General features: G+C 47.7%; 1 protein-coding gene across 6 annotated transcripts in view; it reads right to left on the reverse strand.

Moving 5' to 3' along the window:
* LOC122533110 (ankyrin repeat domain-containing protein SOWAHB) overlaps positions 1-27,005 on the reverse strand; it is a 134,263-nt gene that overhangs the window by 22,312 nt on the left and 84,946 nt on the right. For 4 of the 6 annotated variants that reach the window (XR_006307647.1, XM_043662503.1, XM_043662500.1 and 1 more), the window contains 2 exons: positions 26,456-26,467; positions 23,241-23,246 (listed from right to left, as the gene is read on the reverse strand). Coding sequence is in view for 5 of the 6 variants with exons in the window: in XM_043662503.1 (XP_043518438.1) it covers positions 23,241-23,246; positions 26,456-26,467 (18 nt within the window). In the remaining variant the exon portion in view is untranslated. Of the gene's footprint in view, positions 1-18,495; positions 18,499-23,240; positions 23,247-25,238; positions 25,242-26,455; positions 26,468-27,005 lie in introns of all 6 variants that reach the window. The other 2 variants (XM_043662502.1, XM_043662501.1) reach the window with 2 other exon arrangements.

Raw genomic sequence — 27,005 nt, forward strand, 5'->3', positions numbered from 1 at the left:
ATGTGTCATTAGTTTTGCATCGACCGTACAAGAACGTTTTTCTTTATACTTTCCATAGAAGCACTCTGTTGGCCAATTGTTGCGAAGAATTTAAAATTTTCTTTCTCTAACTTTGTACCTCTTGGCAGTCATATTCGTACTTGCGTACCTTTTCATTTTCACGCGGGATTTAATGCAACAGAAAACAAGAAAATTTATGAGATCTGTATCTGTGGAGATGTGTTAAAGGTCAGCGTTGATTTTGCTAATGACTTGTCTGACGTTTTAACATCTTTAGTGCAGTCTGATCCAAGGTTAAGTGTACGAGAATTATTAAAAAGCGTTGGGTCCACCGTTGGTCAATTGTACAAAGGCATCTAGAGGAAATCGGCAAGGTATACAGATCAAAAACTATTAATTCCACACCATCTTATCCCTGAGAAAAGTTTTATCGTGTGTTTGGTGGGATCGTAGTGGTACAGTTCACTTTGAGTTATCGAAATCTGGAGATTTGTATTATCAACGATTGCATTTCAAACAAAAAGGAGAGTTTCAGTCATCAGAAAAGTAATACTCCAACAAATGCAAAATAACTGATTACTTATGGGTATCTCAAAGAACTGAAATATTACGACTTTGAATAACAGAAAAGTCAAACAAGAAACAAAGAATTTTCTCGATCGAGTTTTCCATAGGTCCGCGACGACGAAACGACAGAATTCTCCTACTCGCGTTGGTGCGATTAATCGACGCTGTATATTTGGCGGGATTGAGGAGAAACGAGCCGAGGGACGATATATCTTTCTCGCGCGCAGCTCGTGTGCTCGTTACACGGCTGAGCACGGGCGTTGTTGCTTCGCGGACTGTTGTTCGCCCGGTGAACGCGGCTAAGAGTGTTTTATTTCCTGCAATTGCGTCAAGGAGGTGTGTTGCTGGGAGTTCCGTAAAAAAAAAGAACAAACGCCACCGTGGCGTGCCACCAAGAACTTTCGCGGCCCGCGCCAAGGATATACAGGATGCAGGAGGTGTCATTAGCATAGCGCGGAAGAGCCGTGCTTTATGATTTATTCGGCCCCTTCTTGTTAGCCAGTTCTTTTCACTCGTAATTCCAGCTGCACGCCAAGTAAACACGACCCAGGCCACAATCCGTACCTATGTAGATTCACGCAGCAGATGCAGAAAAAGAGAGAGAGAGAGAGAGAGAGAGAGAGAGAGAGAGAGAGAAAGGGAGAGAATTCACTTTTGTCCGTTTGTGTGTATCTGAGAAATATCTGCGTTCGCACGTATCTGGATATGTACCGATACGCGCGAGCTAAGGTAATATTTAACGCCATTTAGCTCCATGTGTTTACGCTGCTGTCGGATTCGGTCGATGCCTTGCATGCATACTAGCGATTAATAACACCGAGGCTAATAATTGTTATTACTAACCCATTTACAATGGCTGCGGACCTAGCCCGAGTTCGATACAACCGAACAATAACACAATGTAACGAGTCTAAACACGCGATTGATCAAGCGTAAACACGGGTTTGTTTTATATTTTTACAGAAATTGAATAACGTTTATCCGCCATGATCGATGTAGTCTGTCTGTTGTAGTCAATAAAAAAAAAAAAGAAGAAGAAGAAAAAAAAGAAAATATGGCTACATGCGTCGCTGAATTCTTGACGAACCGGACGACAATCTGCAACAACTGGTTTCGAGGTGTTTCCAACAATTTCGTTGCAACATCCGCAACAGCTCCTGGCGAAACGTTCACCTCGGAACCGACCGAAGAAAACGATACGCACTGATTCCTGGAAATGGGACACTGGGATTGTTCAACAGTCCTCGTTGGCCACTCCGGACCGATAGGGCAACGTGTTTTCTTTTACATCGCGATCACAATGTTATCCGGCGCCATCGAGCCAGCAATTTCAATCCGCCGGCGCGATTGAAACACTACTTCCTAGATCGGGGAAATAATAAGAGCCGTAATAACAACGCCGGCTCGTGCAAACGAGGTGTAACCGAAATCACTTGAGGCATCCGCTCAAACGAGCTGTGACTGCACCACAGAGATTTTTATCCCCGAGTCGGAGTCCGGGAGCCTTTAATTCCCTCGTCGATCGCCGGCCGAGATATTGTAATATACCGCTCCTTGCTATTATTTCTGGTACGATACTACGAATCCTGGGTACAACTTTGCCTAGTCCAGATGATCCGTTTCTACGATCCGTTTGCTCCGTGTCAAATTCACAGAGTAAGAAAAATTGTAGAACTTAAATAGTAGAAGAAAAACGTTCTTCATACGTTCGATTGCAGTGGCTGCAGTTATTGGCGGCCATCGAGTGTTACTGGTAAATCCCCAGGGACGAACTGGAATCGTTATTCTAACTATGTTTCTAGGTCAGGGCTTCTAATTCGCAAGACTCTGGAACTCGGCCTGGAATTGACCCGATTTTAGACGATTACATGCACTTGTTTAGATCTAGTGTCTCGTCTTGTTGGACAAACTATAATAAATTTCGTAACTTAGCGCTAAAACTGCCAAAATAGTCAAAATGACCATTTGAATACTTTTGTTAGATATTTATTTTTGGAGACTTGAATGATTTTTCATAAAATACATAAATAGAAGCTTGTGTACGCTATATATATATGTATTATAAGGATTTTCTGTCGTTTGTTTTTTCTTTTTTACTCCAACGTCTCTAATGGAAATTTTATGCTTCAGTCGTCGGTAATTCTGATGTTAGGTATACCGATCATAATTCCAAAGATCGGCTACAACATTCCTCTCGAGGCACCATTTTTTGGAAATTCGAATTCAATTCAGATATCAAATAGAGGGGAAATTACGTTCTACTGAAAGGCAGGTATCGCAAAAAGTTGTGGCGTAAGTCTCGACCAATTGGCAGAGGAAACTGATTATTTCCACGGAAAAGAAAAGAAAAGAAAAGAGAAAGAGAGAAAGAGAGAGAGAGAGAGAGAGAGAGAGAGAGAGAGAGAGAGAAAGGGAGAGAAACTGCCGACATCCGTTACGCAATTAGGCAAGCGTATAAGGTGAAGCACAATTGCTTGTAGAAAATTAGAGTTGGTCGGCGGTGTCTTCGGCGTGTCGCAGGTGGCTTCGTCGAGCCGCGACGCGACAAGGCATCGCCATCAGCCGCGTCCATTAACTTGAAAACGTTGACTCGCTTCGACGAGCATCGACCGGGCAACGATTTCGCCAAATGGATGACTAGAGAGCGAATATGTGAGTTGCCGAGTGTCTTACACGTGCGACCGTGGGAGACCGGAAGTCGGAGGATTGTCGCAGAAAGATGCTCGGTTGTTCTGGACACCGGTTCACCTACTTGCGGTTCCAGGAACAAGCCTGACGATTTACTCTTTCTTTCCCTGACCAAGGTGGAAATAAAAGAAATTAAGAAATACCGAGAGAAGATTAGGTGGTTACTCGTAACCACCTGGCGATAAAGAATCACGTAAAATAACGTGTACGAAACTCTTTGCAACGAAAACAGAGATCTGCCGGAATAATTCAATTCCAGGATAATAAATAAGTTGATTGAATAATTCAAGCTACTTTCCTCGATCCTGTCCTACGCAATTCTTGATTATTTCAATTCAAACACCTCGTGCAAATATCGTCAATCACTACGTTCTCTACGACTCTATTAAACGAAGACACAGGTAGCTGACTGGTTGGTCTTATCGGCGGCATTAAAAACCATCGTGGCCGCAGCGCGGCTTGTTGTTAATCAGCCATCGATTTCCGCAGGAAATAGAGGCTGATAGCCTGGCAACGAGCCCAGACTCTTCTAGGACGAGTCTATCGATATCCCCGGCGAATCCTGGTGTCTGGTGGTTTGCCGGATCACGTGGCGCGTACCTGGCGGAGGCAGCGCCGCCGCGTACGTCCTCTTCGAGCGGAGTTTAAACGATTAACGCGAGTGGTTTGCCGCGAATAATCGATGTCCCCGATGTCCCCGATGTCCTCGGGCGTACGGCAAAGTTCTCGGATCCAGCGCGGTATTTCACAGGGGATTACACGGCTTACGTTTTCGTTCGATCGGCTCCACCGCGCTCCACCGCCACCTCTTTCTCGCCGTCAGGAATTATCGGCCGCGTGCTGATTATATTTCCCTCCAGTCCCATCGCTACCCCTCGTTTCCCTCGTTGCTCTCCTCGCTCGAGGAAAATTCGTTTGCTTTCTCGCCGCTGTCTCTCCCGCGCGACGTTGCAAATTCAGTGAATCTCTTTTCGATCGGTTTTTTCCTCTTCTTTTTTTGCAGCAAACACGGGAGAGCTTAGTTGGTTTTTACTTCTTCTCTCCTTTTTTCTGTCCAAACGAATCGCTTTGTACTTTCGTCGACCACGCGTCTGCCGGATGACAGATAACCGGCCGCGATCTGATCGAATATCAAGCGACGCGATAGCGGTGGAAATCCTCGATACAGAATGCTGCGCTTGAAAGCGAACCAGTGTCTCTTTGGAATCGTCCCCGGCCAGGTAGCTCTCGATAAACGAAGCTGCAATTGTTGTTCCTCGAGACGGCGTAACGACACACTCGCGACGAGGAGAGTAAACAACGAATCGATGCAAGGGAAATTATCAGATAATCGTGCGATCGAAGAACGTACTTGAAGACTACTTTAAGAATAGCTATCGTTAGTCGTTTATTCATAGAACGACCGAGCGACGCCAACATCTAAAAAAAAAAAGAAAACGGCTCTAAACTAGCTTGAACCTGAACTGAAGAACACTGATCGCGACTGTGTCTAATTTTGGTTCTCCTTCGAAGCGTCGAAACGTTTCCTTTAAAGTACGCCTCGTCTTTACCACGAACAAGAACCGTCGACGCCAAGGAAGACACGCGGCACGACGATCAATCGGCCTTCGCGAATTCGGCCGATGCCAACTAAGCTGGTACCTTATGAATCAAACTCCGAGCGTCGACGAAGATGACGATTTATTCGTAACGCGTACGTACTGGTACATGTACATTTCGAAAATGGTTCACGAACGAACACTGGGTTTGGACAAATCGTCGCTACGACTAGATCGGAGAGGAGATGGACGAGACGGAGGAAAATCGAACACAGTTGCTCGATCGCAGATGCGGAATTTCTCCAGTGTGTCTCTTCCCTTGGCGAGAATTGCACGGGGGTTGGGATGCAAGGGTAAGCCGCTTTGCGAACGAGCGGAATCGCGCGCAGACGAAGGAGAGGAAGGGAGTAGGCGATTAGGTAAACCCGGGATTAGTTGGACGGTCCCGGTGGATGCTCTCCCTTCGTTTCGGATCGGGTGCTGCCTCCACCTCCGCGACACCGCACACCTCCTATTGGCCTAGGAGAGTGGGTTCGATTGCCGCCACTAATAATGCTAGCCCCGATTTACATGATTGGATTGGCGTGGCGAAACTGAAACTGCTGCCTGCCACCGACGTACCGTCCTTGTATCGGCATGCAAATGCTGGAAATTAGCTGGACCCTGGGTGGAGGGTATCGAACGACGCGTAAACCTTGTCGAAGAACCGAATTATGCCCGGCTGTTTGTCCGTCAAATGATCTACGGGGTCGCCCTCTGTATGAAATCGTTGTAGAATTTGTCACGCTGGTAAAATACAGCTGGTAGTTGCAAATAGAACGAGTCATTTCTTACAAACTTGATGTAATTACGATTCATTAACATTGTGGAAACGAGTCGTGGTCGTTGGGCTAAAAACTCGCAGTTGGCTCGCGTAAAGTTGTCTCACGATGACTTATATCTAGACTACGTCGACCATGCGTCATCCCCGTGAACGAGCATCTTCGACCACCGTTCGATCGCCGATAAAAACGATTTCGCGCGTGTCCCGTGGATTCTCGTGCAAAAGTCCAGCCTTTGTTCCCGGTGCACTGCCCGTGCATGCATTTCTATTTCCCGGTGACCACGCAGCGTGGTCCGATGATCTAAAGGCGCGGTGGCCCCCGCGCGGGAAAAATTGCAGCGGGAGATCCAGCGCCGTCGGAATGATATTGAATCGTTCCCTCGTGTCGGACGTCGTTGCCAGCCACCAATATATTTCATAGACGGATACACAACAAAAGGACACGGTTTCCTCGGAGAGGCCTCTCTCCGAGAGATTAGTATGCTCGTATCTGCATGCCGCAAGATCGTATCTGCCGCGAGCGCGGTCCTTTGTGGGTTTTTGTTTGCGTTGCGTACGTATTTATGTGAGCGTCCTCATCCTCTTTCTTTCCTCCTCCGCCGCCATCGTCGCATCGCCGTCGTAGCTCTTCCTGTAGCTCCTCTTCTTCTTCTTCTTCTTCTTCTCCTCCTTCTTCTTCTCCTTCTTCTCCTCCTTTTTCTTCTTCTTCTTCTTCTTGCTCCTCATCTTCCTCGAGCATTTCTGAACGATACGAGGACGCGTCCCTCTTCGAATGATCCGTTCTGTCTTTCGAAATCTTTTTGAAATGAAAACCAGGTGCAGGAATGTTCGAAATTCAAAGAAAAGTTGTGAAACTAACGGCGGGATAATAAATATCGAAGCGACGCGCGATAAAGCAACCCGTTTTATACGACCCACGTTACGGCACGATCGTAGATCAAGAGACCGGATGGCGGAAATTTTAATTGAAAACCGTCCAACGGTGGCAATTAGAAGAAGCCAGCGCCGCCGCAAGCGATGGAATTTAGGGGCAGCAGCGGTGCCCGGACATCCGTCGCCTTGGCGCAGCCCTAATCCCTCCTGTGTACCAATTACCTCGTCCATTTTGGCTGCAGTTCATGCAAATTGGATTTCGGTTGCAGAAGACAGAGAGGAAGAGGGCCCTTATATTCGACCACACGGGGGACAGGGCTTTGTCGTTGTTCAGCCGAACTGTGAGGATAAGTGTCGCGCGCACGCCCGGAAACGGACCCCACCGGCTGAGCGACGGTCCAACGATCCCCAGAGAGAGAAAGATAAAGATCGAAAGAGCGAAATTGGTGTACATCGGCAGTTTTCAGGGGAAGTTAAACAGGGACAACCGTTTAACAACCGAACAAGGATCGTTGTGTGTCACTCGGGAAGGCGATCGACGACAATGAGCCGACCGATTCTTCGACGACCCGAGCTATTTTCCGTGGTCAGTCTCCAGGCCAGATTTATGGACCGCAAGGAAGACCAGTGAAAGAAAGATACAAGCAAAATGGCTAGATCGTAGCGCCAGAAGAAGGACAAACGTTTCACCGATGGTCGAAAGAACGAAAGCGGAACGATTACATGGCAACGGTCTAATCCAACCGAACGAGCCGCCAGTTCGACTCTCGTGCCAGTTTCCTTTTTGGATCGATCAAACTTTGTTCGTTGGCGGTCCGATGGGTTCATCGACGGAAAAAGCTATCTAGCACTATCTCAAGTACGCTCTAGAGAATTGGAAATATTCTTCCTCCGTCTTTCTTTTTCTTCTCTCTCTCTCTCTCTCTTTTGGATGACGTTTTGGAGGAATTGTCTGGTTTCCAGGTGGTGGGACAAAAGGAAGGAACGTGGCTCGACATTTAGGAGAGTTCAAGGAAGATGGTGGCGCATGGTAATGCCGGCTGCCGCGCACACCATGGGAAACGTCGATGATGGCTCGTATCGCTGGGAAAGGAAAAGAACCATTATGTAAAGATGAACTTTTTGTGGCAATCTCTGCGTCAATTAAATTACCGCGGTGCGTCCGGAGGCTCTGAGGTTCGATCGAACTTAGGCGCGCGGCAAAGTGCATCCATCGTGCGAGTGAGAATCGTTCCCACGAGAAACGTATTAAAGATGTAGGCGCCCTCGCTCGAGAAAAGTAAATTGGTGGCTGTAATGTAACGCGCGCTCGACGAAATAATCGCGCAAATAATTTGCAGTTGAAAAGTTGCGGAAAATATACCGCCCTTCCCCCTTCCTATCGCCAGGAAAAAGTTTACGTATTTTAGAATTTACACATACGCGTACGTACCAGATTACCCACGAAGCAACCATGAATGACTAACATGATTTCAGTCGCAAAGTCAGATTCAAGGTAAATCTGTCTGTTTTAACTCTGTGCAGATCCCGTCCTAAAAGTTTCAACGTAGGTGGCGATAGAGCTGAGAGATGCAGGTATTTTTGATCTGTGTTGCTAATTAAGAGATATAAGACAATTTCAAAAATGTCAATGTTTTTATAATACAATTGACGGTGTACTGAATGTTAAAAAAACCTGACGATAACACAAAGTCAGTAACAGTCTTCTGAAAAGTGATCTGCAAACACTTATTCATAGGGCAAATTCCAATAGTTGGTCTTTCCCTCTCTCTTCGAATTCTCACAAACAAAATTGTAAAAAGACGCGTTAAGAAGAGATGAACATTCTTTTCCATCAATATTTTCCCTGCAACATCACATTCCTTGACCACGGTCACAACGTAGAATAAACCTTCTTAAAATTACAAGTGTCGTTCCTTTACGCGGAAAGTAAACTCCAACAAAGTGTCTTCTTTTTTGTAAACGAAATGAAAATATTTCCCTGGTACGACATACTGTAAACATCCAAACTTCCGAATTTATTTGATCACGATCGTTCAAAATTCAGGGGAAGTGGTGGATCGTTAGCATTCTCGAGCGATCGTAAGACGCAATTCGAAAGTGCAAGCCGGGTGGGCAGAAAGTCGCCGCGGATCGATGACTGCGCGCGTACGAAAGGTAGGGTCCGTGAGTCAAAACTCGAAAAGCCAGGAAGTCGATGGTATCCTCGGCGAGGGTGTCTACTCTCGTCTTTAACGAGGAACGCGTCTGTGAATCACGACGTCGTCGTTGATTAGTAGTCGGTCGCCACACGGTTTCGTGTCGGCCGGCAAGATGACGAGGCCGATGACGAAGCCGATGGCGACGCTCGCGACGCGTTCAAACGCCACGTTCTCTTCCTCCCTCCTGTTCGCGGCAGAGACGCGCGCGCTGTGAATTCTATTATTCAGACACGGCCTGACACAGGTGGGCGCAACAGTCGCATACGCAACCGCGCCGTTTAAACGCAATTACTTTGCTGCCGTGCAGACGTGCGTGAAATCTTAATTTCACCTGCCTGCCCGCCGCTTGTCACCCAACGGGAGAAACGGGCCGACGCGCCGAGCGGACGTTTCTTGCCGCGAGACCGCAACACGCCCAGAGTGGAAACGCTCTGGCCGCAATTTGTTCTCGTCTCGCGAATTGACGAATCCTTCCAAATATTCGTCGATGTAATTGTCCCTTTACACTCCTTTAACATCCATTCGAATCACATTTACGAGTCATAAAACCCAGTCTACCGACCTACGCGCCTGTTGCAACCGTGGTAGCCTCGAGCGGTGTCTTCACGCAGCGCGAGTAAAACGACCGTGCGCGTTCGTCCGTTTAAATTAATCAAACGCTACCCTCTGGGGCTGGCATACCACGCACGGTAGTCGCCGGTCGTCGGAACGCTAATTTCGCGGCAATTTCCAAGACTACCGGCGATCTTCGCGGCGTTTAATAGAATCGACGCGCGTCCAGCGATGGACGGGAAGCGTTCCACTCGACGATGAAAGAAGGCGGCAGAGAAGAGGCGAAGATGATGGACAAACGCGAAGGAGCGTGGCGTTGGAGCTGTAGAGGGTGTGGGGTTAGGTTAGGGGTTTGTGTGCAACAGCACGGCCACGGTGAGGGGTCAGCTACAGATTTTTGCGGGCAGCTCGAACGGCGTTGGGCAGCTGGCGTGCGGTCAGCCGCTCTAGCCGCAGCGCTGCGTCGGTCGTGCATCACCGGCCACCGTATTAACCCCAAGCCCCAACGTACTCGGCCAGCACCACAGGCCGCAGAGTCCGCGGTCCATGGTGCCCCATGCCCGTCCTCCTCTCTCACTCTCACTCTCTCCCTCTCTCTCTTTCTCCTTCTCGTTCTCGTTCGCTTTCTCTTACTCTCCATCCACCTGCGCTACCACCGCCACTACCGCCATATCGGCCATAATTGTTCACGGTTCCTCGCGCTCCACCAGAACTGCCTCTCTCTCTCTCTCTCTGTCTCTTTCTCTCTCTCCCTGTTTCGCATAGAACGTGTGTATTATAGCTGACCGTTCGATGCGTTTTCCTCCTCGTGTTGTTAGGCAACGAACGTTTAGCGCCGATACTGGAAAACGGTCGCGTGGTAAATGGCCCGGTATTTAATGCGCAATACCGACTCCGACGATTCGGCTGCCTCCGATATTCTGCGGTTTCGATCGTTTTTGCCAGATATATCGATTCAGCGTACCACCTGCCCTCTGACCACCCACGCTCACACGCTTGCCGAATAACGTTGGCTGGCCTTGCGCGTGGAAATTGCACGGCTGATTTATCCCTTCCTCGAGAGTCGTTATTTACAAAGCTTCCAATAAATGGCACTGTTCTTCGAAGAGAAAACACCCGCTCGATTGGAGAAGAAATCCACAGATCACAGATTGTCACAGTTACCGCACCGATCGGTCTCATCATTGTCCTTGTTGTTATATACTCGCTTGTGCGTGATTTCGTCTGCTGATTTATCGCGATAGGATGGCACAAACAATCGTAAATAGCCAACGATTCGTAAGCAAATCGTCCATCTTCCTCGCCCCGGCTACAGGACAAACAAAATTCAGTCGAGTAACGTTACTCGGGGCGAGTGCGTGTTAACAACGGCCGGAAATGCTTTCGAAGAGTGATCGCGGCGAACTACGTGATCAGCCCAGTCGGCGAGGAAGCTAGGCGCGACAGCGAATTAATAAATCAAATACAGACGAGACGTTTCCAAATGCATGCGCGTCGCTATACAAGCAATATCCCTGATAATGACAGGTTACGCGCGACGATACACGAACTTCAGTGTACCCAGCTACCAGGAAATGTCCCGCGAAGTTAAGTACCGTGGAACAAGTCTGGTCGTTTGCTCCGTTATTAGTAGCGGTGGGCCGCGCGCGTAGAAACTTGATCGAACCCAATCCTCCCGGTATAACACGAAACGAAAGATACTCTGCTGCTGCCGCGCCGCGCCGCGCCGTGCCGTGCCGGCAAATTAAGCGTCGTCACTTTCATCCCGAAACGTGTAATCATTCCTCCGTTCGGTTCCCGGCGAAATGGAGTCGTCGACAGCTTCGATTAATTTTCATTTAATTTCTTTTACATCGTCCTTCCCGGTATTCGAAATTGCCTTCCTCGCTGTTGCACGCCACAATGTTATTTATCTCTTCGTAAACGAGGCCTCCGGTGTTTAACTAATGTGTACTTTTTACCAACGTTGCCCGGATAAAAAGAAAAGAAAAAGTCACAAATGCGCGACGTAACGTTTCGGCTGGCTCCGATTAAGTCATGCTATAAATATAATGTAATCGTACGAAATTTCGGAGGAACGTATATAACGCTGGAGTAAAAAAATGCCATTCAACTTTCTGGATACTTTGCTTGGCGTTGCATGATCGACTGTGCCGGAATGCGGTATACAGTTGCCGAACTTCGAATCGTGTACATTTATTGCGCGTCGATGCTTTCTCAAAGCCACGAAAAGTGGTGAGAAAAGTTTCGTCGAGCAGTCTCGCTCAAAGCTGACAGTTTCCCAACGTAACGCGCCTCGTTTTGAATTCACGAGACCAGCAAAAAGCGAAATTAGTTCTGGGGTAATCGGGTAGCGATATTTCGATGCAACTGTTTCCGGTGATTATTAATACACTGTCAGCCGCTGTCGCGTACGCGTATTCTCGCCAGCGGTGTGCACGAAAGTGTGATTTTGCGGCCACTATTTTCGCAAGACGTACAGAAATGATATCAAATCTCGAATTCGATGTTCGTACTCTGGCACATACATCTGAAAACCATTCCGTTGTCTGCAGGATACTTTTGCTATACAGTTTGGTTTATGACATGGCTTATTTGTTTACTTTTTGGAAGAAAAAATCCTCACGCTCGCAATTAACTGAGAAATTTACTGGTGGATCTCGAAATCCATGGTAACATCCAACGCCGCATAAGGGAGCAATTTGATTTCCTAGGGGGGAAATTCGAAAAATGAGTTATTAACAGTGACTTTTCAATTTTTTTCATTCGTGGATATCACTTCAGCTTCTTTGAAAGCTTGTTAAGACCAAGTTAATGGCCCCTTAGGCATCCTCCACATCAAAAATTCACTTTGAATAATAAGAGTTATGTGTCCTCACAGAGCTAGATGCTCAGATGAGACATGGCCAAAAAAAGATTGGGAATAACTGCCCTAAATTGTCCACAGCTGCGAAAGACGTGTAAAACACTCTAATTTGACGAGCTAATCGTCAATAAATTACGTTACGATTGCGTAAATATCGCTGGTGGCGGGCAGTGAAAGGCGACTTGAAGGCGACGAGATGTTGAGATCAAAATGGAAACGAAATAAATCGGTAACGACGAGTATGCGGTTCACTCGATCCGAGGAGGGTTTTTCGTTGGTTCCGGCAGACGATTGAGAGGTCGATGGAGAGATTCACGGGCGCACAGGTGGCTGGTAACGCAACGTCGAAGTGCCGGGGGATCGATCGACGCGAGTAGCAGCACCGACATCCGAGGGCGGGAGAGAATAGCCAGCACGAGCTCATATTCCACATAATGAGGGTGGCAGCAACATCAGACAGGCCGACACGGCCGCGTAATTGAAACCTACCGGAGCTAACCCGTCGCTTCCCTCCCGATCCCGTAAAAACGGAACTACTCCGCGGGAAATCGGAGGCCAAGTTTAACGCGCCTCGTTCCATCCGCCACACGAAACCAACTTGGATTTACGCGATACATCACCACACGTATACATCATCAGCGCTCGTCCCTGTGTGTACGATCGTTTGCGATCGATAAGCCCGCCCTTGATCACTGGTAATTGGACAATTTTACCGGGAGATCGGGAAACGCCGAAACGATCCAGCTGCGCCCGATACTCGCGTTCCGCTTGATTCTGCTCGTACAGCGCGGAGGTAATTTTGGTAATTCGCATTGACGCGGTTTCGCTGTGCGTCGAGACGTCAGAAGTTATCGAGGGTGGGTGTAAAAACGTTAACGATCCTTCGAGAAGAATTGAGCGACTGGACGTTTCGTCTAATCTTATCGGACGATCTTGCATAAGCCATAAGAGCTACGCTGTCACACGAAATACATCACCGAATACTTGGAAAAAGCTATTTAGATGTATCGAGTGTATCGCGTTCGCTCTTCGTGACCGTACACGTCCGTTTTGAAACAGCACACGTCGATCGCACACTGTAGACTGAAACAACACACGGACGGTCATAATATCAAGTTCAATTAGGTACTTACGTACTGCGATGATCCATCGGGGAGGGCACGTGAGTGAACGTTTGTTGCGGCGCGACGTGGGGCGTGGAGCGGCGTGGAACAGCGTGAAACAGAAAAACGCAACGACATTAATAAGCAATCATCATCAAGAGACATGGAGTCCCTACTTATCTAAAAGAGACGTTCGCGTAATCTACTTGCATACACAGCGGCGATTGAACATTATACCTACCCTGGTGGCGGCTAGGTATCTATCGCGGATGTCGTTAGCCGACGTTGCGAGGGTGGCGAGAGGGTTAAAGGGGTGCTGCTGTCGCAGGGTGGAATAATAATCGAGAATATAGCGGGACGATCGTTGACAGCCGGCAATCAAGTTGGGTAGAGTATGGCAATCGCGTATCGGCTTGCAAATACCATATAACTGCTATTAACGTCGTTCTTTTTTGCGACGAACATGATAGCGTAGCCGGCATGCACGAAATCGAGTCGAGCCGAGTCGAGTCGAGTAACAATCGCGTGGAAAACGTTCGAGGGAATTTCCAAGGCAAAGCAGAGAGAAGCGTGCGACGCCGTGCACGAGAACATTTTGCCTCGATCCGTCATGATCAACCGACACCTGTGATTTAATTGTCACTCCAGCTGACCCCGACATACGGAAACCTCGGCAATACGGGGTCAGGCCGCACGGTAGCTCATTTTCGACGGGTTTCGTGGTTTTTTAAAGTCCGGTATGAAGAGCGGTTTCCCCTAACGATGATGCATCGGTGGAGCAATTACTTTTAATTACTTCTGAAACTTCGTCGGAAGAGCGAAAGTTGGAAATACCGTTCGAGTCGATGGAAATGTAGGATGTTTTCTGGTGGTAGAATCGTTTCTTATTCCGCAGGAACGAACAGTTCGAACTCATAATCCCTGTTACTCGACGCATCTGCTCTATTAACGCATACATCTGATTCCTTTTTCCAAACTCTATTTCTAATTCTCCCTTATAGAAAATGTACTAGAGACGAGAGAGATAAAGAGACGAATCATGTGGCGGGGGATTTGTACTCCTCTCTGGCAGAGGGGATATTGGAAGCGGTTAATCTCGCGGCAAAATGACGCGAGTTTCACGAATCTCGTTCGGCGACCAGCACGATATCCAGTCCGCCAGTCCGGCAATTATAAAACTGCTGTCGAGAACCACCGCCACCGCGAACACATGTCGGGCCGCTACCACCCCCGGTCGACGTTCTTCGACGCCGACACGGGAGCGAACGCGCGGCAACACGCACGCACGCACGCACGCATGCACGCATGCACGAACCAGCAAACGCGTACACCCATCCACTACGCACACACTCACGTACACTCATTTCTGCCCGCATACACGCCTGCGTGCATCGCAAGTTCTGAATAATTTGACATGTTGTCGTACACGTTATTATTCAGATAGACGAAGAGATACCACGAGCCAGGCGTCCGCCTCCTTAGGGATAAATCCAGTTCTCCGGCTCTCCGTGTTTCTTCGGTCGTTCGACTTGAAAGTTAAATCGCGTGCCACGGATTTTCCATAAACGATTATACGTTTCTTTTCGCGCATGACGTATTAATTGCCCGAGGTGTTTCTAGCAGTGGCCAATATCGAAAACAATCATCGAGCTGGAGGTCAACCCTTTCGCTGCGACAGCCGGAGAAACGCCGGAGGCACCGCCACTGAACGGGATCCCGCGTCGAAACTGTACACATTGATCGAATCATTTTCCAAGTCCGTAAAAACGAGATTTTTGAAATAGAATCTTTTCTGAATTTCCTTGTAACACATTTTGACAAGAGACAAATTAAAGTTTTTTTTTTCTACAAAATTTAGTGTTTAAAACAAGAAGAGAACCTCAAATTTTCAAGAGATTAACAATTATACTTGTAGCCGGTCTTTTCCGAATTGCGATAGATTAAGAAAGATTTTTATTACAATAATTTCTTATCGTATAAACATTCCACTATCGAATCTTTTATGGATTTTCTAGTAATATTGCGACAAAGGGCCTACAATGTTTTTTTTTTTTTTGATAAATTTTAATTTTTCAAACAAAAATCTAACCTTAAATTTTTAGGAGATTTTAGGAGATTAACAAGAGTTATACATATAGCCGGTCTTTTCCGTCATAGATTAAAAAAAATTTTTATTACAATAATTTCTTATCATATAAATATTTCACAGTCGAATAGGAAAAATAGAAAAAGCTCGTCTCGATGGCTATAGCTTATTATATATTTTTAATATCCGATTACTTCGAAATACGTGAATAAATATCGTATATATCCGGCGCTTGTAACAAAAGGGTGAACCAAGTAGACGCTTTCGTTCGAAAAATCTGACAAACAGTAGATAAATATTTGATACTTTGCACAACGACGCGAGGCGTGAGTCAGGAGCGCAGAATGTCGAACGGAGAAAGAAGCCGATGCCTATCTGGGCTACTCTCGCGAAACGAGACACCGAGTCAGCGGATGATATCGAGTCAGCGATCGAAAGGATCCATTCACCGGCGTTGTGTACGCGATCGATGAAAAAGTCACGATAGTCGCGGACTTTCTCCACAGGAGATTGACATTTAGATTACGGGGCGTACGGATTGTCATGCGAACGGTGGATACCGTCTAATAGGGCTCTATTAGCATGAAACGGTGTAATCGTTTCGCGTTTGCATGCGCGCCGATGGAAAAAGGAACGCGGGATTCGACCTCCTCTCTCATTACGCGCGCGGATCGCGACGCGTCGTTAGAATGATACAGCTGGCAAACGGCAAGCGGCAGCAACGTCTTCGGGAGGACGCGCATAATAAAGCGGCAGAGCGGCGCACCTGCAACGTTCCGTCTAATTATTCGGCCAATTTTTTTAAGTCGCGGCGATTTATATCGAGCAATTAGCCCCGGCTGTAGCGCTAATTGGAGCGAGTGAACGAGCATACCTACTATACGTGCGCCGGGCTGCTGGGCCGATAAACACCGACTATCTCGTTAGTACTTCGCGTGGGGTCCGATGCACTTTCGTCGCCGCCGCCACTACCACCGATGCCGCGTGATCGAAACTTTTCCAACGTGGGCACCTCGTTTAATTTGAAATGAAAATCCTGACAGTTTCAACGGTCTTCTAAGCGACTGATCTCTGCGTGAGCAGTAGACGCCAACGGACGAATCGGTTTCTATCGGTTATGAATCTGATCCATTTGGTTGTACGCGTTTAACTTTACCGTCTGTCAAACGAACGAAACAGATAAATGAAACTAGCGATTGAAGAAAACTCGTTGAAAAATGAAAGGACGTCGTAAAGGGAAGAAATTGAGATTCGAGACGAGGAGACAGGTTCTATCTCGAAGAGGGATGAACAGGGGCGAGGGTAAGGAAATCCGGAGTTATCGTGTGAAAACATAAATTAAAAGGCCGTAGAACTGGCGGTGGTGTATCCATCACCGTCTGGCAGGTAGAGAGACGGGAGGCGCGAAGATGCCTCGTCATTAAAAGTGGCAACGGGCCACTTTTCGGGGAACCCACCGTGCCAGAAACGGGCAATTTACTCGCCTCGGTCGAAACTGCCCCTAAACATCTTGCCGTCGATCTGGTTCCAGCCGTTTTCTCGCTCTGTAGACCACTCGTTAAATGTTTTTACCGATTCCACGCTGGACGACCGGGCGATCGGTGATTCGTTGCATTTCGGATGCAAAACGATCTCCGATATCTCGGATGTTATTTGAAGACACGTTTCTACACTCGAATTACAGGGTCCGCCAGGATTTACGGTCTATCCGCTCGCTTCGTTAAAAATAAAAGCCTCGAATCACCTCCTTCCGAAAATCGAGCCGAGAGAGAACGTTAGCTCTCGATCGTGGTTGTTCAAAACACGATCGTATCTGCGCACGTAACATGGAAAGGAAACGAGTACGTGAAGCGTACGCCAACGACGAATTATATCCGCGGCATCAAACTTCCGTCGCAATCTAGACCAACATCGAACCCTTTATCTTTCCCATCCACTCAAAACTGTCCCGTCTATTTTCCCCCACTGACGATCGAATCTATACAACAGCCGAGCGCAACGCGACACGTACTACTTGTACGGAAGAGAGTGCACGACAACGGCCCGAAAACGCAGCTGCTGCACCGTGCATCGGCATCGTCGCCGATTCGAGGATAGCTCGAATGTGTGTACACGCGCGGGTGTATGTGCACGTGTGCATGGACGCGCGTACGTTCACAGGTGGAGGAAAGCGAAGGAAAGAAAAGGGGGCAGATATAGCGCAGAGGGTCCAGTTGCGCTGCACTGTACCGAGATCTTCCGTGGCAGATATAGCGCCGCACCCTAAACATCCACCATTATATTAAATTGTGTATATTTCCCTTCATAATTACTCGAATTATACGCATTATGTAAATCGGTATGTTAATGCACTGCCTCCACTGTGCAGCGCCCCTTTCGTCCGCCCCTCTTCTACGCAGCGCTCTTCCTTCCTTCCGCGGTTCACGCATCGCTTTCGACCGCCACGCCACGCCACGCCACGTAGGATTACAGCAATTTCGTTTAAGCGCGCGCTAAATGTTACTTTATGCGCTTTTTATTCAGCCGGTATCCGGTTGCACGCGGAATACGGCCCCGGCACGGCCCGCTTTCCTAGTGCCGTGCCCCGTTTAACGCGCGCCATTCTCTATTTACATAATATTTCGCCAGAGATCCGTATCAAAGATTACGAGCATGCTCGCGTAAAATCGGACACACGTAGATACGCCATTCTTCTCGTAGAGTAACTCACTTTTAGAAAAATCGACTTTTACCAATGTTTTCCATTTCCATCTGAAATGCGATAAGTGTTTGGTTATCCGGCCCAGAGGAATATTTTGCCTCCACGAATTCACTTGCGAGCAATTTTCGAGTCACCATGTTGTTACCAAATGACATAACTTTCCTTCGCGACGTGTTTATCGCAAGAAAAATGTATTCTTTCTGGGCCGATTTCACGCCGATCGAGCGACGCAGCTACTCTATTTACATAATTTTTCGCGAGATCGGTATCAGAGCAGAGGATGCGGCGCTTTGATGAGGGCGGCCGATAAAATTAGGAATCTGAAGCGATTCGCGCGCGTTCCCGACGACGCCACGAAGCCACGCAAAGTATCGACCGGCGATCGACAGAGATAAGTGCGATCTCTGTTATTAGCGATAGGCATCGATTCATAAAGCAAATCGACAGCCACCGAAGGCGTTCGCTCGGACGAGCGCGCAGCTCGATTTACGCGATACGTACTCCCCGTTTTCGGCAAGCTTTAGCGCCGCCTCCGCGTTAATACTCTTGGTAATTTCGTGTAAACACGGTGTCGTACAACGCTTTATAGTTCCAACGCCAGCAATGTTTCATCGTATCGCGTATTTTCGCAAAATTTCACGTGCAACGCAATAGTTTTCGAGCATGGAAAAATTTGAGCAATTATTATTCTAAGTTATAAATTTATACAGTCATCCCCCGAGTTACGTAAGTGAACGAAATTGTAAATTGCTCAAGTATAACTTCGTAAGAAATGCAATATTTATTATTATATATATATATATATATATATATATATATATATATATATATATATATATATATATATGTATATTATTTTATAAATGAAACATCATTGCAGCAGGATTTACTCGGATATAAACTATAGAGGTATGAAAAATATATACAAAAGAATATAAAAACAAACTGAAATAACATTTGCTGTCAATGCCGAATCTAGTTAATACTGTATCGTTGCGTACTGCAGCGAACATCAGACATGTTCATACGCGCTGGTAGTTGTAAATTTTCGATTCATTACGTAATTGCAAATTTAAATAAATCACGTATTACGTAAGTCAGGAGAGGTTACAGTACTATAAGATTACGCCTCTAAATGAAAAAACGTTTTGTACAAATTACTCGCGGCGACAAGTCTGTGCAAATTTTCGCGTCTTCGACGCGAACCGAAAGGCAAATGAGTCGAAACGACAACGTTGCACAAACTTGAAGGAGCAAGTGGTTGACTTCAAAGGCAACCTGGCCTCGAATCTCCATGAAACAAGCACACCCGGGAACATTCCACGAACGTGGATCGATGATGATCGTTATCCTGGACGCGTTGGAGACGCGTTCGATTGACACGTCAGAAGCAATAAGGCAGTCGTCGAGTCCGCGAGCCTTCAATCAAAGAACGATATTATTAACCGGCGGGTTTTTCTCGTTTTTCTCGTTTCTCGGCAGCACCGAGGCTGATCACCGAGTGATCCGTGGCCTCATTACCGACGCCAATTATCGAATGGACGATTCGATCGGCCACGGTGGCAAACGATCCCTGGTTCGACTCTCAATCAACTCGGACGACGAACGAAGAACGCGCTGGACGCTGATCGACGACCATGCAGCCGCATGACGATCGACTGCAATTTCGATGATGATACGGAATTATCCAGCGCGAAGGGATCACCGGTCCCCCGAAGGATCAACCCGGTCGGTCGGTCGATCGACTCTCTCCAGGCTGCTCTTTCGTCCATCTCTCTTTCTCTCTTTCTTTCGCACCCTGTGACTCTTTTAACAATGTTCGTTCGTACGCTCTTTCTCCTTCCTCTGCTGTAGCTGCTGTTGCTGCTGCTGCTGCTGCTGCTCACTTGCGATATACATAGAAAGAGGAAGATGGAAGGAGGGGGGCAGTGTATGTGCGCGCGAAACTTTATTACACGTGCAGACGACGATCGGGGTGGAAGGACGATCACGGATCCGCGGGCGAACTTCGTTACGGGCCTGTGTGATTTTCCATGCAAATTGAGTTGTTCGCCTGTCATTATGCTAATAAAAGTAATGACGCGTCGCGTATGTACGGGTAATGCAGCTGCTGTAATGAACCACGGTGTGTATATCGGCGTCGGAGGTCCTCGCACCGTTCGCTAAGCGTGACACCGCGACATTTCTTCGCGTTCCACAGGCGAAACAGCTGTACAGGCCAACCGAGAAAAAGTATTTTCGCACGCCGGAGAGATTTGTATTTTGAGATTGTCAAGCATATTTTGCCCCCGTTACCACACACATGCATATTCGTCCTCTTATCCGTCCTCTTATCTAATGGTAAATCGTTTTAAACGACAAGGGAAGCGGATAAATGACATCTGTCCGGTTAATTGCCGCGGGAAATGTCGCAGTGCGGACGTAACGCGCAACGAAACGAAACGCGTTACAACGTGCGTAACGCTCGGGAAACGGAATCGTGAAATAACGCGTGCACAATAGCGCATTTAATGGTTGGTTACGATTGCGGAGATACACGGGTGTTTCTTCTTCGCGATAGGAAGGAAGAAAAGTGAAAACGGTATCGATCGATTCGAAAGAGACGAGATCTAGACGACGATCAGTTGTTATTACTGCGAAGGATCGATGCTGTGCGTTAACAGGTTTGCACGTTTGTTTCTCTCGGTATGTACAAACAACCGCTTGCTTCTATTTGGAACACGTACGTTGTTACTGCTTTCGTGCATAACTTTACATAATACCTCTTAGATTCGTACGATAGCGAGAGGTGCGTGATGAGCCACGTTCTTAGATTTCAAAACATTCCTACGAAGTGTTACATAATTACAAAGAGGGGAACGATCGCAGAATTACTTTGTCTATCAAATTCGTATCAGATGTTCTTAACACTTGTAATAAGCAAAGGAGAGGATGCTTGAGAATGCTTGATTGCAACGAAACGGAATGCTTGAGAAACACAATTTCACATTCTAGCCTCTGATATACTTTTCTAATATACTAAAACACTATTTTTTCCAATATTTAACACGTTGAATGCTACGAGTGGAAGATTAGTAAAAAAATATAATTCGGGTGAATACTTTTAAATTTTTATAGCTTCGTTGCTACAATAGTGTGATGAAATTAATGCAGTCTAGAACAAGTAAAAATAATTTTATTTATGACATGTATGAGTAAATGTTATTCGCGTATGTTGTGATATATATCGTATTAAAACACCGCAAATAAAGAAAAGTTAAATCAATACAGTCTTCACAACGTGACGACACTTTTGGTACAATTTCTTGCTTTTGCTCTACCTAATTGTTTCGAATTATTTTCATAACATCCTCGTCCGATTCTGGTTTTCCTGCCATTATTTTCTTAGGCTCGTGCAGAAATACAACCTTCAATTTCGTTATATCGTAAAAAATAAATGAAAATCGAAGAAACCGGTGACGCCCGGTAAAACAAATCCATTAAACATGTTTACATGCTTCAACTTATCTGTTGTAGATAATACCTGTGTATTGTGTAATAACAAATTCATGTTGACCTGAGCCAGACATACAAAATCCGCGTGGCATTCAACGTGTTAACCAATCAACTTTCGATTTCTTTTCACTAGTTTTTTTCCACGAGCAAAGATCTAAATATTCGCAACCTCCCCCCAGTTCGCCGAGGATGAGATCCACAGCTGGTTGACAAATCGAGCGTGCCTGTAGTCTATTGATCTATCGGCGAGCACCGTTTCTCACAGAGCATCGGCGGCGTGGATCGTAGAAGCGATCGCGGAAACGTCTGACGGCGGTGCCACCGCGTTACGTGCGTGCATAATGCATATCGCGTGACTCCGTCACGGATCCGGACAGTTACAACGTGTACACGCGTAACAATATCGCGTATCAGGGGGAATCTCTTTCTCGCTCGTTCTCTGGCCGCCGACGTCTGGCATTTTAATCGAAGCTGCGAGGGAGAAACGGGGACTGCCGGCGGAACGCGTTATCTTTGCGGCCGTGGCGGCGTGACGATCGCCTCAAAAGCGAAATAAAGGCAAGTTCGTACTTTTCGCGTGCACCGCAGTGGCTTTCTTTCGAATTCCGCATTCGTCGCGGAAAAGAATTTTTTCTTTGCAATTGGAAATGCGTCGGAGAATCGTCATACTCTATCGAATACTCTACACTTTGTCTACCGGAAGCCTATTAATCGGCTTTTTTTTTTTTATGTCGACGGTTATCGCTCGAATTAATTACTTTTAGTATATTCAATATGCCTGACGATGATATTGACCATATTGTGCTATTATAATCGAAATCGTGAGTTGTACGTTGAGCATCGTGACTAAATGCACTTTATTCGACACGATATCTGACACATGACACTAGAAAAGGATTAATAACGAAATCGCGATTGCGTTTTTAGCGGGTAACTTTTAGCGGAACTCGGTTCCCAACGGATCACCCTTCGAAATGAAGGCTGAACGATCTCACGGAGACACGCGTTTCCTATATTCAGAATGCGTGAAATTGCGTACTCCGAGGATTCGCCGCGTTTGCTCTTCCGTTTCGTATGCGCGATACGTGTGATAACATTGTTTATACACGTTAATACATTGTAGCAATTGGCAAAGAGATTTCTAACTGCGTAGTAATTTTTCAACCATATTCGTCTCGGTTGTTAGTTGACGTTAATTAAACCTGATGCTTGTTGCTCGTCTACGACGAGCAACTGGCTACGAAACGAAGATCGAATAGGATTTCGCAAGGAAAAATAAACTGGAGTTAAAAAAAGAGGGAGAGGGAGAGGAATTAATTGGAAATTCAGCGTAACGCGATACGCGATAGCGGGCAACGGTGGAAAAACTGCGACTGTTGGCTAGGCACGCCCGCTGTTTTACGAGCGGTTACGTGGGTTCAGCACGTCGGCCAATTACACCTTCCACGGTTAGGCGGTTCCTTCGTCTTAACGGGCAGTTAGTGCCAACATAAATGTCCCTGCTGCACGCTTTTAATTGCCCGCTTATAGCGCCGCTCGCGATGCACGAAGCGGGCGCTAGCGTTGGAAAAAAGGCAAGGTCGCGCCGCGATCCGAGACGTGGTACGTATGTACATACACGCAGGGCTGGTGATCCCTGTTTCACAAATTGCTGGCAACGCGATCACGCGTTATGTGAAAAGGCGGTCCTTAAATTTTGTACCGTTTGCACGAATTAAATTTAAAAAAAAAAAAAAGAAAAAATTACGTAGCTCTAGTACTAATTAATTCGATTCAACGACCAAGTTTCCAAAGTCATCTTCTTAATTGTTCGTTCGATGTTTTAGTCTGGCGTCGCCTACGCGTTAGAGATCGACAAAACTGACAGAGAACCTGCGCGAGTCGAGTAATCGATCAACGACCGTGATCTTCGCGCCTCGGCGTCACGCGTGCGGAACCCAACGACGAGCAAAAGGGAGTCAAACTGAGACGTCGAGCCAGGCTCATTAACATCTCCGGGTGGACGCGCGGCCCTCGCGAATCCCCGATCGCCACAATATATTTTAATTAAAGATTACACCGTAAATATCGTTTATCGGCGTCGTAAGTCAGCTGTCGGATATAACATTGGGCTTGGGAGCGAGGGACCGCGTGGGTGTGACATGGTGCGCAGACCGGTCAGCGAGAGCAGGCAAGCAAGCAGGCAGGCAGGCAGGCAGGCAGGCTCAGGTGGCCTCCTCGGCCGATAACTCCTCGCGCCGAAATAGGAATACTTGAAATTCGGTTATTAATTTCGTTTGGAGGGCCCGACGGGGCGCTGGCGACCCCCTCGTGCGTGTCAGCCGGGGTTGGGATCTTCCTGCCTCGCCCTTGGAACTCCCTTGAGACAATGGCCGCCCGTGGTGCCCGATGTCTCCGACGACGTCTCCGGACCCCCGCCGTGGCACGCCATGCCCGTCGCCATTTTACTGCTATAGAGACGTCAGATATCCGTCCCGTCATTTCGTATTCGTGGCCTCGAGACCCCCTCCACCCTCGAGGATTTTTCGTGCTCGCCGGATCGCCCTTTCAATCGCGAGCGCGCGATCGACTTTCCATCGAGTTTGCACTCGAAGTAAAAATATTTTTAAAAGGTAATGAGATTGCGTCAGCAGAAACGACGAAAAATTGTAAAGAAGGCGCGATAAAAGGGGGGGAGGTGTAATTTCGGGAACGGTGGTCGTCAGGAACGTCTCATTATGCAATCACGCTGGAGATAATCTGGCCCGTCGATAGAAATCTGCCGCTTAATTGAGACTTAACCGCGGGCATCGATGCCGCGATTATGCCGTCGTTGTCGTACGAGAAAAGACACGCGTCCTGCCTCGGTTTTACCCGATCGTTCGGACGAGATGGAGACCACGACTTCATTCCACTCGTACTCGTATTCGTAGCGGAGCGTACGAAGAAGGAGCTCGCTAGATTTATCGTGATGCATCGGGATACTGACAAGAACAGCTGTGCTCGACCGAGCTCTCGCAGCGGGGACGGATCCGCCGCGGGAAACAAACGTACGATAACGATCCCTGTGTTTTGCGCCGCGTATGATGTTATTGTCGCGACTGATCGCAATTTTCAGCCGAGAACGCGCTGCTGATTTATCGTGGCCGCGCGACCAGCGTATAGCTAGCCATATCGCTTCAACGCGACCGCTAGAGAGATGCGGCACACGCGAGCGTGAAACGCCTCTCGAAACGATCGCGTGCTTCCCCTCTTCTTCTTTCGCCCTCTTCTGCGAGAACATTCCAAGAAATCGGCAAACTCGCGGCGCGGATGGGAGAGATCTCTCGACAAATTACACCTGCGATTAGGTCGCTCCCTCGCCCCGGGGATTATTATTACCAAGTAATTAGTTGTTGCTCGTTCTCTTTGGATCAGTCTCCGATACCTCACGGTCTCGTAGTTATCTCGTTACGCGACCGTGGCAGAATTCAATAACCGGTGGCGTTCACGCGATGCCATCCTCCTCTCGCGGGCGTCTTCTCGTTCGCACGAAGATCACCGGCTTCGTGCCGGTAAATGCTCTCTTTGCCGCGTTTTCGAGTGTTCACCGTTGGAACAAAGTTTCCGTTTGCTCGACGGTTGTACGCCTGCAGTTTGCATGCCTGGATCGTGGCAGCGCTCACGGGAGGAAGGCGCGACGCTTAATGACGCGTCTCGAACGAGGTCGAGGCGCATCGATAACGTGTAATTTCCAAACGTTGTATGAAATTTGTATGCTACTTACGCCCTGGATTCCAAGTCCGTGGAACGTTTTGTCCGTGACAGGTCCGTGTTGCGTCGTCCACAAAGTTGCCGGGTGCGATGGTTATGGAACACAAAGTAAAAATTGAAGACACACCGTTTCGCAGAATCGAGCATCCAACTGTCGTCACGCCGATTTTTCATTGGACGAATTGTCGTCACGAGAAACGAAACGTCCGCAGCGGAACGCGTACGCTTTCCAAGAATTTGCATGTTTGATCGTTCTGACGCATTCGTCGACACGCGGCATTCACCGTAACCGTAGCCTTAATCTTGCCCCATCGATCGAACGAACGGGTTCTCGCCTCGTACGGCGAGAAGTTGCCTCGTTCGTGCGAACTTATCGCGAGCCCGAGAGTTTTTTTTTTTTTTTATAATTCGAGTTCGACGCTTCGAGGCGCGTCGGTGGTAAAATTCCGAGTTCGAATAAATGAAGCTGTAACTTGGAGAAGAATTCCCGAGAGAGCTGCAAAACGCTCGCGAAGAAGCGGAAGATCTCGGAACCAGCGTTCGCTCGCGTTTACTCGCCGTTACAATCGCCGCGCCGCAAGAAACTTTCGATTGATTGTGGTGTGGACCGAGCAGGAGAGAACTCAATCAAGCGTCCCCGCTGGGTGAAAAAAATTCTGGGAAAAAGCGTTCGCAAGCGTAGCAACGTCAGCGTCGAGGAATGCCACGTCAGAAGGGCGAGCGCGAACGTCCCGCCGTTCACGACAATGTGTTAATTAGAAATTCATCGTTCGCTTTTTCTGTGGAAACGGGGGCAAGAAAGAGAGTCGCCGGCACCGCCGGTGTGTCGGTAACCGTGAAACACCGAATTTTCGAAGCTGCCGGTTCGTTCTACTTTTTGCCTGCCACCCAGACCGATTGAACCGAGAGTTCGCGGTGCGGGTCGCAATAAGCGAAACGCGATACGCGCGAGACTTCTTTTCTTTTTTCTTTTTTCCTTTCTCAGGGTCTCTGGCCGAATCGATCACGGTCGGTCGTCGCGACGGGAAAGAAACCCGTTCGTTCGTTCGTTCGTTCGTTCGTTCGTGTTAACTGACGGCGTGCATCGGCTTCGTTCGTTCTTTCATTCGTTCGTTCGTTCGTTCGTTCGTTCGTTCGTTCGTTCGTACGTACGTACGTACATATGCACATACGTACGTACGTTTGCTACTTTGTAACATTTCGTGATACGTAATAGCAACCCATACTCACGGATGTTGGATCCTGGACAGCGGAGATGCATCCCGGTCGGCGTATGAAACAGAAAAAAAAATACCCAGGGATATACCCAGATTAAAAGAAAAGAAAAGGAAAGAAATCAAGGCAGAAACAAAGAAAAAAAAAGGGGGGGGGGAAGAAAAAAGGGAGAGCACGCGAGATACGCTGTTGCTCAAAAATTCGAACAGTGGTGGCCGCGAACCGTTTAATTTTCAATTTCGCGGATCGATCTGGCCGGCTTCGTCCCTCGGTTCCCATCGATCCGCTTTCCGTCGCTCGGGCTTTCTTATTATCGTCGATGAAACGCGACCGATTAGGTTCGACCGGCGGCGGCTCGTCGAAAGCCAACGTGAGTACACGATCGGCGAAACGATCGATCAGGACGAGGAGACGGGGAGACGGGAGGGGCGTTTTATGCAGGAATAATAATTGGATTGTAATCGTTGGACGGGACGGAAGCATCGTCTTTCTCTGCCCCCGTGCTACGTGCATAATGACCGCGCGCCAGTGTTCCAAAGTATAAAGACGTTCAGTCCCCGTCGAC

The sequence above is a fragment of the Frieseomelitta varia genome, unplaced genomic scaffold (genome assembly GCF_011392965.1).
Source record: "Frieseomelitta varia isolate USP_RPSP 00005682 unplaced genomic scaffold, Fvar_1.2 scaffold_495, whole genome shotgun sequence".
NCBI lineage: Eukaryota > Metazoa > Arthropoda > Insecta > Hymenoptera > Apidae > Frieseomelitta > Frieseomelitta varia.